A 12,405-nucleotide genomic window follows, 5' to 3' on the forward strand; every position below is an offset into this window, starting at 1 on the left:
TAGTCTTAGTTGTGTTAGAGTATTATATGTACTTGACATTGGCGAAATCTCTATGGAAACGCCATTAACACAAAAGTGAAGTGAAGTGAAGATCTGCAAATCAGCTCACAGGTCTCTCTCACGCACGATAAAATTTAGTGAACTGGTTAGCAAATCAGCAGATCGCAGATGTGATCTGTATATACCAGTATGTTTTAATCACAAACACAGATATCTGCTAAATAATATATTAACAAAATATAGTCCATTTAAGTTGGTTTTATAAGTGACACATTTGAATTATTGAATAATGAAACGAGTGAAAAATTATAAACTATACTGTAAAACTTAAAGATAAAATGATTTACTTTGAAATAGTGAGCTAAAATACGTTAGCTCTTTTTAATTTTTTTCCGACAACTCTCTCGTTAGAACTCATCTCTAGTGTAAAACAATCTTCTTTAAAGAACAATCAACAAATAACTCAAGTTTCCTAAAATAGATAAAATTGATATAATTATCGTTATAATGAAATGAAACAATGAAAAAAAAAACTATTACAATTCGTGTAAGTTAAAATAAAAATCTTAAGATGCAGTGTAGTGTGCAAAATTGTACGAATAATCCGAAACTAACAAGAAAAAGCCGTGGAATTACATTTCACGTGTAAGTTTTTAATAGATGCAATGTCAATATTACATACTTTTTTGTATATATAGATCGAGCGTAGAGATATTAGTCTGTTTGACAATCTATCTTCTATCTTACTTTTTACTATTATTATAAATGTGAAAGTTCAGATGGAAGGATGGATGGATGTTTGTTACAGTTCGTAGTCTAAAAGGCTGAACGGATTTTGATGAAATTCAGTATAGATGTAGAGGATAGTCTGGAAGAACACATAGGATGCTCTCTTTTGTTTTGTTTAATATCACGCAGACAAAGTCGCGAGCGAAAGCTAGTGATTTAATATTTATTGAAATGAGAAATGTTTATTACTTTTGTTATTTACTTCTTTTTTATTTGGAAAGCAAGAGCCTGGTGGTGACACAAGATAGCACCCTAAGTAGGAGAATATACTTACTTACTTACTGCTTTGGCGCAGCGACCCAAAATGGGTCTTGTCCTCCGAGACGAGAGAATATAAATAAGTTTTTTTTTTATTATTGTATACTAGTTGTTGCTTTTAATTTTGTCCATGTGAAGTTATAGAGATAGCCTATGTTACTCACCAAAAACATAGCTTTTTAATGGTGTAAGAATTTTTTAAATCGGCCCAGTAGTTTTTGAGCTATTCCAATACATGTTAACATCCCTGAATATAAATCTTTCCTTCTTATAATATTAGTATAGAAATATATAAGAGAAAGGTATACAAATAAAGTATAAATTTCTCCAATCACTCATTCCAGGTTTCCAAAGGAGCCAAGTTTGCGCACTAAATGGATAGAAGCCATCGGAAAGACAGATTGGGAGCCAAAATACCACAGTACAGTGTGCTCTGAACACTTTCAGCCTGAGGACTTTTGTAAAACAAAATGTGGACTAAGAAAAATCAAGAATGGAGCCATACCAGTTCTTGAACAGGTAATGTCAATGTTTTGTTCCTCCTTTCTCTTACTAATATTAAGAATAGCTGTTCCCGTGCGGCTTCATCTGCATGGAATTATGAAAATTTTATTTTATTGTTCACATTTGTCAAATTATCAATTACAAATGTCAAAATGACATGCTATAACAAACCATAGCAATTTTACTTTAATGATGTTGGCAGCAACTTATGGTGTCTTTCCCATCTTTGGGTTTTTATCCAAAATATTTACCCCCTAAGTTTAATGGCGTAAAAATATATAGCCTAAAGCATGACGTAAGTGTAGGGCTTTTTATTACAAAAAGATTTGTTCAAAAATATGCTGTAATTGCTGACATCTTAGGCAACAAAGAAGTGTGTGTTTACGCTTTATTATAATAATATAGATAGATTGCTCACAACTTCCTCCACATGAAAATAAAATTTGTAAAAAAAATATAGCCTATGTTACTCAGTGATAACATAGCTTTTTAATGTTGAAGGTATTTCCCCGGTCCAGTAGTTTTAGCTGTTTTGATACATAAAAAAAATACAAATCCTTCCTCTTTAGAATATTACTATAGATATGAAGAATATTGCACCAACTGTCTGAAATTATAAAAAAAAACCCTTATTAGTAGCTTATGTTTTCTTCCAGACAATATAGTATAGTAGTAAAAGAAATATTTTACAATTTCCATCTCTAAAGAGGGGAGACAGTCCCCTTCACTATACCTTCTTGGCAATTATTTTGACTGCCATTAATGAAAGCAGAGTTTAAGTAACACTTTTTTTATTTATTTATTGCTTTATTTCAGGATTCTAATGCAGATTTAAATTCATCAGCAATACTAAAGGTATCTAAAATATTTCAAATTTTTTAAGTGTGTACTTTGACTAAAATATCGCAAAACAGTTGTGCGATTGTCGATTGTTTCGCAGCAACTGTTTAGTTGCACAACTAAATATCGAGTATTGTGCACTAAATCATAGCGGGACTAAACAATTGTCTGATAGTTTAGTCAAAGATGGGCACACTAAGTGTGAAAGTTTAGATCAAGGATGCGGATGTTGATGTTTTCACATCCGCGGATGCAAATGCGGAAGCGGAGTTTTGCGGATGCGGATGCGAATATTCGCAACATCCCTGGTTAAGATGGATGTTAGAAAATATCTCCTATGGAAGAAAGGTTTAACATATATGATAAATTATACACAGTGGTAGAGCCCGCTTTAACATCTTTGCACTGTAGGGCTCTCGGCAATACCACGACCACAAAGAAGACAGACATGAAGTCTTATGAGTGTGGTGCTTCAGGGCCCAATTTTAGGCCCTTTTCACCCTTTTACTTATAAGAAAAGGATGGAAAGGGAACATAGATTTGACTGTGGAAACACATAGGAAGGGGAAACCTTCTCTTTATATGTGTCTCCTTCGATTAAGGGTAGGCAGCGCTGCAATTGCGGATATCTATGGGCAGTCGCTTTACCATTTTGTCAGATTGAGGTGGCTGCTTGCTTGTTATAATGTTACCATCTTATGTTATAAAAAAAATGCAAACTTGTAAGGATTAATATATTTCCAGGTGTGTAGGATATGTCTAGCTACGGACAGAAAGCTGTACCATATAGCAGATTACAAATTAGATCTGCCATATCAAGAAATAACTGGATTGTCGGTGAGTTTTGTGTTTAATGTCAGTAGACAAATAGACAGTTATCTTTGTTGTGTGTGTGCAATGAGTGACATTTCAGCCGAGTGAGGATGACAATTTGCCGCAGAAGTTGTGTTGGGAGTGCACACACAGACTTGTGTCGTGTCACAGGTTTAGGAACAAGGCAATAATGAGCCAGAGACTGATGACAGATTTATTATCAACTGAGACACATGTAAGTTTTATTTACATGACATATATAATGTTAAGTCTTCAGTCTGTCGTTTATGTTTTTTTATATCATACTAGTTGTTGCTCGCGATTTCGCCCGCGTGAAATTAAAAAAAACTATACTACACTAAGCCTATGTTACTCACAGATAAATTACCTTTCTAACAGTGGTAGTATTTAAAAAATCGGCCAAGTAGTAGATGGAAACGATAGATTTATATTTTTAACTTATGAATAAAAAAAAACTCTTTTTTCTCAAATTAATAATGACCATTATAAATAATGAGAGTAAATGTTTATTACTACTACAGCCGTACGTAATCGAATTGGATTTCGCTATTATTTCTGTTATCGCTAAATTCTCTACACTATAATCAATACTAGAATTGTCCTCTAAATTAGTTAATAAGAAAATAATAATTTTAGTTGTGTTTGATAATTATTTAAACTGAATATCGATAGTTCATAATTGTTCGCTGCGTGTTTCACTACGATACCTGTCTATTAAGTACGTCATTTATTCATACAAATCGAATTCAATACTTCATATGCGCCAATCAAACTAATCTATCTTATTTAGACATATAATGTAAATTATTCAGTTAACAGTTAGATGTATAAAATCAATACAAAAAGAACTTGGAATTAATTCATCTTTAATAAAAAAATCATATCTGGAACCTGAATATTGTGATATACATGTGAAAGAAGAAGTCATAGAACAAACAGATGAAGAAAATGATAATATAGAGGAAACTATAACAATTAAAGAAGAAATAAATAGTGACGAGGAATTTCTTGAACTAAACGAAAGTATCAACAATCAAGAATCAATAGAAAACGAGAACAAGAAAGCTATTGATTTGAGAAAGGATACGAAATGTGTCCAATTTGATGTTGGTAATGAAGAGCAAGAAGAGAAAGTATACGAAGTTAATATATCAATAATGGAACCTGAAGTAAAAATAGACGAGGATGAAACATCAGGAAGCGACTCTGAGAGTGAAAATGATGTCAAGGATGAAGAATATTTGATAATACGAAAAGACATTAAAAAGAATATATCTATAAAAAATAAAACACAGACGCAAGTGAATAGTAAAAATCAAGACGATGCAAAAACTAATAAAGACGGGTAAGTTGATTTTAAAAATGAATAGAAATAGTTTACATTTACTTAAATATCTAGCTTTCGCCCACGACTTTGTCCGCGTGGAATAAATCACAAATATGCCTATGTGTTCTTCCAGACTATGTTCTACATGTATGCCAAATTTCATCGAAATCCGGTCAGCAGTTTAGGCTACAAACTCTAACAAACATCCATTCATCTAAACTTTCGCATTTATAATATTTACTAGCTATTCACGTGCGACTTCATCCGCATAAAATTATGAAAATTTAATTTTTATGCTTACATGTGTCAAATTATCAATAGCAAATGTCAAAATGACATGACATGACAAACCTTGACAATCTTGCTTCCTTGATGTTGGCAACAACTTATGGTCTCTTTCCCACATTAGGGTTTTTAACCAAAATATTTCCCCCCTAAGTTTAATAGCGTGAAAATATAGCCTAAAGCGTGACGTAAGCGTAGGGCTTTTTATTAAATAAAGGATTATTCAAAAGTATGCTGTAATTGCTGACATCTTAGGTAACAAAGAAGTGTGTGTTTACGCTTTATTATAATAGTATAGATAGATAGATATTTTTTTACAGGAATAAAATTATCAAGAGAAGGACAATGAAACGAAAAAATCGACCGAAGTATGAATTAGTTGACACACACTTTACAGTCACTAATTTGACATTCGAGGAACAGATTGCAGAGATATCGAAACGGAAAGACACTTTTACATATAAAACCGCGCCTTTTAAATGTGACATATGTTATATTGGATTTAACCATCAATATAGATGTGATATACACAAAATGAAACATAGTAAGGTATGTTATTAATTACAAGCTGTTGCCCGCGACTTCGTCCGCGTGGTATTGGAAAACATACGAACTATATAAATAACAAAAAGCTACGTATCCCGGGAACCGGACATTTCTCGGGGATGAAGCTTATCCCATGTGTACTCCACACTTTGTTTTATATCTGTGACAAATTTCAATAAGACATGTTGAACCGTTGCAGAATGATCGAGTAAACATTAAAAAACTAAATTAATGAATCCCATGATAAAGTCGCGAGCGAGCGTTCGCCTTTAAGTGTATGTTTTTTTAGGAAAGGGGGGATTACGAATGTCCTGTTTGTAAAACTCGGATGATGACAAAAAAATCGCAAAAAATCCACATAAACAGACTTCATACTGAAAAAATGGCTTGTAAGAGATGTGATTTTGTCACCAAACATAGGTAAGACGCACAAAAATTGTCATTTTTTTAGAATGACATTATTTTCGTCCATATGTAAGTTTGTAAATTCCATTGTAACAGCTTATAGAGTAAACTACTGAACAGATTTAGATGTATGAGGTGTCATTGGACTCGTCTTCTTCTGCACAGTGTCATAGGGGATATTATATTGACATGAAATACATACAGTGGACGTGAGAATCCAAATTCTAAAAAAAATGTTCTAAAAAACCAAGTTCGAAACACATTAGTCATTTTTTTTTAATTTTTTAATATTTTTTCGATGTCAGTCTTTTTTTTTAATTAATTTTAGGTAATTTCATACTAGCTCTTGCTCGTGACTCCGTCCACTTGAAATTTACAAATATAGCCTATGTTACTGATAACGTAGATTTTTAATGGTGAAAGAATTTTTGAAATCCAATAGTTTTGACATATTTCAATACAAACAAAAAAATCTTTCCTCTTTATAATATTAGTATACACTGCCGGCCAAAAGTTTGAGACCATCTTGAAAAAATTACAATATTGAATACGACTCCAAAAGTTAGTGCTGTACAAAATAGGGAACTTTTTATTTAACATAAAATAATTTGAAAACTACAATAGTTGCCATAATTATTAATATATATTATTTTTTACAGAGATGTCGCCTTAAGACATTTAGAATGGCACAACGGCGCTACCTACAAATGTCCGCATTGTCCCTCGCAGTTTGCGTAAGTTTTATTCTAGCTTTTGTCCGCGACTCCGCCTGTGAAAAATAAAAAAAAACTCAGTACCCTATATCTTCTTGACTATTTTCTATATTTGTGATGAATTTCAACGAGATCCTTTAAGCCGTTTTGGAGGTATAGGGTAACAAATATTTATCTAAACTTTCGCATTTATAGTAGGACTAACTTTCGACCGCGACTCCGCGTGGAAATGAAAAAAATAAAAAACAGTATCCTAAGTGTTCTTCCAGTATCTCTACATGTATGACAATCAAAAAACTCTTAACCAACCAACATCTAATTATACTTTCGCATTTATAAAATAGAAATTTTATTTCTTACTATTGTACATCCGAAAGTTTGGATGGACGTATGTTTGTTAGTTTGTATCTGCTGAACGGATCTCGATGTTTTTCATAGATGTAAAGATACTGGAAGAACACAGGATACTTACTTTAGTTTTTTTCATTTCACGCGGACGGAGTCGCGGTCGCAAGCTAGTTTATAATAATAAGTCTAGTATTATATTTTGGCGTTGTTGATATTTATTTTGTATTCAGGAAAAGGAGTTCTTACTTCAGTCATCTCAGACTCAAACACGTATCAGATTTTGTATGTGAACTTTGTGGGTATACATTTATAAGTGAACAAGGCGTAGAAAGTCATAAGAAAAGAAAACACAGTAATCACAAGGTAAGTGCATTTTTAACGATATTTCTAGCTCTTTAATTATGTTCCCATAGAAATGTACAGTCGCGGGATTTCGCGGTGTTGTTACAAAAAATTTCGACGACTTCACCGGCGTGAAAATTAAAAAAACATAGTAAAAATATAGCCTTTGTTACTAACAGATATATTATATACTAGCTTTTCCAAATTATAAAATCTTTGTTTTACTGTTTACATTTGTCAAATTATCAATAGCAAATGTCAAAATGACATTACAAACCTTGGCAATCTTGCTTTCTTGATGTTGGCAGCAACTTATGGTCTCTTTCCCACATTAGATTTTATATTCAAAATATTTATCCCCTAAGTTTAATGGCGTTAAAATAAGTAGCCTAAAGCGTGTCGTAAGTGTACGGCTTTTTATTATAAAAATATTTTTCAAAAATATGGTGTGATTGCTGACATCTTAAGCCACAAAGAAGAGTGTGTTTACGCTTCATTATAACAGTGTATAACAATAAATTGCAGTCGTGTCTGGAGGGTCCGTACTGCGAAGTGTGCGAAGTCAGTTTCGCTTCACAAACTGCTTACGACACACATCTCAAAGTCTCCTCCAAACACAGCACTGATGATGTTTTGTAAGTGTTCATTATAATTGCATTTCCGATGTATTTGTTTTTCAATGGAAATCATACTAATATTATAAACTAGCTTCCGCCCGCGACTCCGTCCGCGCGAATTAAAAAAAAACAAAAGTGAGTAGCCTATTTGTTCTTCCAGACTATCCTCTACATCTATCCCAAATTTCATTGAAATCCGTTCAGCAGTTTAGGCTACAAACTCTAACAACCATCTATCTAAACTTTCGCATTTATAATATTAGTAGTATCGCTTGTATTCCATTTCTGTGGATCTGATGTAATTTTTTTCTTTTTTCAATCAATGTAAAAGCACTATCTAATTTGTATTTAAGAGCCAATAACCTAGGTTTGTGGTACGGAGTACCGATCTTGAGGTCGAGGGTTCGAATCCCGCCGTTCGACTGTAAACCATACTTTGTTAACATAGAATATGAAAAAAGGGATCATTTACGTAGTCTAGAAGTTCGTTGTTTCTACTTCCTACCCTTTGTTATGGGTTTGTTATAATTATATTTTATTTCTAGGAATAAAATTCGTAATGATTATGTTGGTATGGATAAACCTATGGAGATTGTAGGGAGGGGCAAAGGGCGGCCCTTTGCCACGAAGGTTAGCAAACCGGAGCCCAAACTTATCGAATGTGAACAGGTGATAAATTTGCAACACTACAATATGTCTATATTTGTGTTTTATCGACAATAGTTTTATAGTAATCAATAGTTTTCGCCCGCGACTTCCGGAATTAAAAAAACAAAAGCAAGTAGTCTATGTTTGTCCAGATTGTCTTTTACATGTATATTTTTTGTATAATATAAGGTGGCAAACGAGGAAGCGGCCTGAATCCACCGAAATGGAAAGCGACCGCTGCCCATAAACATCCGCAATTGCAAATGCGTTGCCTACCCTGCATTGATAGAGGAGGAGACGCACATAAAGCGGACATTTCCCCTTCCTATGCGTCTCCGCCGTAAAATCCACTTTTCCTTTCCATCCTTTCCTATACAGAAAACGGTGGATAGGGAAAGGGACTAAAATTAGGCCTCCGGCACCACACTCATCAGACGAAATGTGGAATTGCTTCCACTTCACGCCTGTTTTCTGTGTGGTCGTGGTATTACACCGGGCAAGCCGGCCCATTCGTGCGAAGATTTTAAAGCGGGCTCTACCACTGTTTTAAAATGACTTTCATCGAGATCCGTTCAGCAGTAGGATACAAACTAACAAACATACATATAAACATACACATTTATAATATTAGTAAGATTAAAAAAGTTCCTCGTTATTCCAATCAATCTGTCTTATCCCATGTTTTTAATTGCAATTTTACACTTTGCATATATCTATACATATAATAAAATTAAAGTGTCTGTTTGTAATAAAATATTAAAAGGAATATTCCAGATTTTGAGAAGATGTCCGGTCGAAATCGGCCCAGCCGTTTCGGAGATTACCCGGAACAAACGCGGCTTGCGGACAGACAGACAGATTAACAAAAAATTTCATTGTCAACAATGCAAACACATCATCTTCCCGATATCTAGGATTTTTCTTTTACAGACACTCCAATTTTATTATATGCAATAAACTATTTTTATTGATTTTTTGCATTGATTGATTTTTTTATTTGAACAGTGCGGTGTTCAACTGCGAGGTATATTTGAATATAAGTGTCACTTCACCGAAACGCACCCCGGAGAGCACCGCACTCAGTACCCTGAGGTAAACGGCACCAATCGTATGTGCGACCAATGCGGGAAGATATTCCCAGTAAGTTATAGTTCCTGTGCGGTTTTACTCGTATTATAAAACTTTTATTATGTACTTTACTAGATTTCGCTCACAGCTCCAAGTGGAATTATAAAACAAAAGTAAATATCTGTTCTTCCAGACTATCCTCTACAGCTATGACAAATTTCATAGTAATCCTTTCAGCAGTTTAGGATAAACTAGGGTTGTAACGGAACTCCGCTTCCGCATCCGTAAGTGCGGAACTTCTGCAAGGAATATTCACTCCGCAACCGCTTCCGCTTCCGTTATTGCTTATGCGGAGTTATAACGGAGATTAATTTACGTCTTTAACACGAGTGGGGCAATTAGGTATAGTTTATGCGGCCCGCGCGGGCGTGTTAGGTCAACTAACTATAATTGTTATACATTATATTTGAATAATAAACTGTATCTTGTAATTATGTACCAATCTGTATTTTGAATTAACGTGGTTTTAGTTTTTATTTCTTTAATAAATCGCAATGAGTATTTTATTATTGACCACCGCTCCACTTCTGTTATAATCCGCTTCTGCAGAGGTGAAGCCCTTCGCTTGCGCGTCCGCTTCCGTTAAAATGGCCTCCGTTACAACCCTAATACAAACTAACAGATATGCATCTAAACTTTCGCATTTATGTTCATCATCTCCCCTGACTTATCCTACTCCCGTGTCGTCACCGGGCTTTCGTCCTCCAAAGCACTCTATCATCTGTCATCTCAGTCACTCCCTTCATCATGTCGCCTTTAACGCAATCCATCTCTTACGTCTACCTCTACCGGTGTACACTCATAACTAACGTTCTTGTAACATGCGATTCAACCCTCATAACATATCATGCTAACCTTTTACTCCTTACATTCTACCACTGGGGATACTCTCACTTCCTCTAATATACTCATTTCGTATATTATCCACGTATTTATGATATTAGTAGGTAATTTTTTTCAGTCTAAACTAGCACTGTTAGACCACATGTGGATACATACAGGAGAGAAGCGATTTAAATGTTCACTTTGCGATAAAAGTTTTTCTCGCCATTTTGGTCTGAAAGTGCATGAGAAGTATCACGGCGAGCAGCGTCCTGTCTACGGATGCAAGATCTGTGGTAAAGAGTTCTCCTTTCCTTCAAATCGCAAACGACATATGATTGTAAGTATAATCTTTTTATTCTATATCTATGTACGTAATTAAATAATATTATAAATGTGAAAGTTTAGATGGATGGATGTATGGATGTTTGTTTGAGTTTGTAGCCTAAACGGATGAACGGATTTAGATGAATTTGGCATAGATGTAGAATATAGTGTGAAAAAACACATAGGCTACTTACTTTTGTTTTTTTTTCTATTCCACGCGGACGGAGTCGCGGGCGACAGCTAGTAATATTATAAATGTGAAAGTTTAGATGAATGTTTGTTTGAGTTTGTAGCCTAAACGCCTGAACGGATTTCGATGAATTCGGCATAGATGTAGAATATAGTGTGGAAGAACACAGGCATATTCAGTTTTGTTTTTTCTAATACCAGGCGGACGGAGTCGCGGGTGAAAGTTAGTATGTAATAAAATTGGAGTGTCTGTATTATCAAATGAAAAATTTCAGATTTCAGAAAGATGATGTATTTGCGTTGCTGATAACGTAATTCGCCTTTAAATTTTTTTTGTCTGTCTGTCCGAAAAACTTGTTTGTTTCGTGTAATAAGCTGTTGCTCGAGACTTCGCCCGCGTAAAACAAAAAAAATAATAAAAAACGCATGGCTTACGTTACTCACAAAAATTACCTTTCTATTGGTAAAAGATTTTTTAATAATCGTCCCAGTAGTTTTTACGTCAATCAAATACATACAAAAATCCAAAAATACAAATTCCTCTTTATAACATTAGTATCGATAAATGTAATTTGTCTCTGCTAGGTCCACAGTGAAACCAAACCATACAAATGCGACGCGTGTGAGAAAACATTCAAAACGAATGCAGAGAAACGTATGCATCATGATCACGTACATCTTAAGAAGCCATGGCCAAGACGATCACGTGGCCTTCAGGTTAAAGCGGAGCACAAGAAGAAGCCCTAGTCCGGCAAAGGGCGGCCCTAATACGGCAAAAGGCGGCCCTAGTTCGGCAAAGGGCAGCCCTAGTACAAAGGGCGGCCCTATACGGCAAAGGGCAGCCCTAGTACAAAGGGTGGCCCTAGTACGGCAAGGGGCATCCCTAGTACGACTAGGGATAGCTCTAGTACTGCAGTATCCATTAAAATATATATTGAAAATGAAAAATTGACTTTTATTTTTATTAACAAAATAAAAACTAAGGGGGCAATATGTTAGGGTGTTTTAACATGTGAAGTAATTTGTGTGACGAAGGGCGGGGTGGGTACCTCAAATTGTTACCAATTTTCTCAAGATATATTATCTAAGTATCATAATACTGATTTTACTTTATCATTATTGAAATTTATTTCGAATCACTCGATTTCAATGCATAAATACTAAATAGAAAATATGTCACATTAACAAGGGTGGTGCTAAAAAGTGTGACCTTTGACATACTAAAAATCTAAAATCCTGAATAACTAAAATTTAAGAGACGCAATTTATTGCATTTTTGTTGTTCTTTCTCATTAACCAAATCAGACATAATGCGCGGTTTTGTTCAATCTTAATTCAAAAACACAAAATAGCAAATTACAAAAATGCAGTAAATTAGGTTCCAACCTCTCGTTGCAAATAGCTTAAGTTTATACTCTGACTTTGTCCCTACAATTTATTTTAACAGTGCTACCAGCGGAAAAATGGGGTAAATGTAATTGAG

The 12,405-nt window shown here is 34.5% G+C and overlaps 1 protein-coding gene across 3 annotated transcripts in view; it reads left to right on the forward strand.

The window, feature by feature from the left end:
- Window positions 1–12,405, forward strand: part of LOC106105927 (zinc finger and SCAN domain-containing protein 2-like) — a 45,943-nt gene that overhangs the window by 20,581 nt on the left and 12,957 nt on the right. The window contains exons 1-15 of one of the 3 annotated variants that reach the window (XM_013286400.1): window positions 187–645; window positions 1,392–1,566; window positions 2,368–2,406; window positions 3,136–3,228; window positions 3,305–3,439; window positions 4,038–4,570; window positions 5,158–5,386; window positions 5,673–5,803; window positions 6,448–6,522; window positions 7,080–7,212; window positions 7,717–7,826; window positions 8,354–8,477; window positions 9,462–9,596; window positions 10,546–10,746; window positions 11,508–11,857. In XM_013286400.1, the coding sequence (XP_013141854.1) occupies window positions 572–645; window positions 1,392–1,566; window positions 2,368–2,406; window positions 3,136–3,228; window positions 3,305–3,439; window positions 4,038–4,570; window positions 5,158–5,386; window positions 5,673–5,803; window positions 6,448–6,522; window positions 7,080–7,212; window positions 7,717–7,826; window positions 8,354–8,477; window positions 9,462–9,596; window positions 10,546–10,746; window positions 11,508–11,669 (2,349 nt within the window). In that variant the 5' untranslated portion in view covers window positions 187–571 and the 3' untranslated portion in view covers window positions 11,670–11,857. Of the gene's footprint in view, window positions 1–172; window positions 646–1,391; window positions 1,567–2,367; window positions 2,407–3,135; window positions 3,229–3,304; window positions 3,440–4,037; window positions 4,571–5,157; window positions 5,387–5,672; window positions 5,804–6,447; window positions 6,523–7,079; window positions 7,213–7,716; window positions 7,827–8,353; window positions 8,478–9,461; window positions 9,597–10,545; window positions 10,747–11,507; window positions 11,859–12,405 lie in introns of those variants that run through there. The other 2 variants (XM_013286403.1, XM_013286401.1) reach the window with 2 other exon arrangements.

Source organism: Papilio polytes, unplaced genomic scaffold (genome assembly GCF_000836215.1).
Source record: "Papilio polytes unplaced genomic scaffold, Ppol_1.0 DF822622.1, whole genome shotgun sequence".
NCBI lineage: Eukaryota > Metazoa > Arthropoda > Insecta > Lepidoptera > Papilionidae > Papilio > Papilio polytes.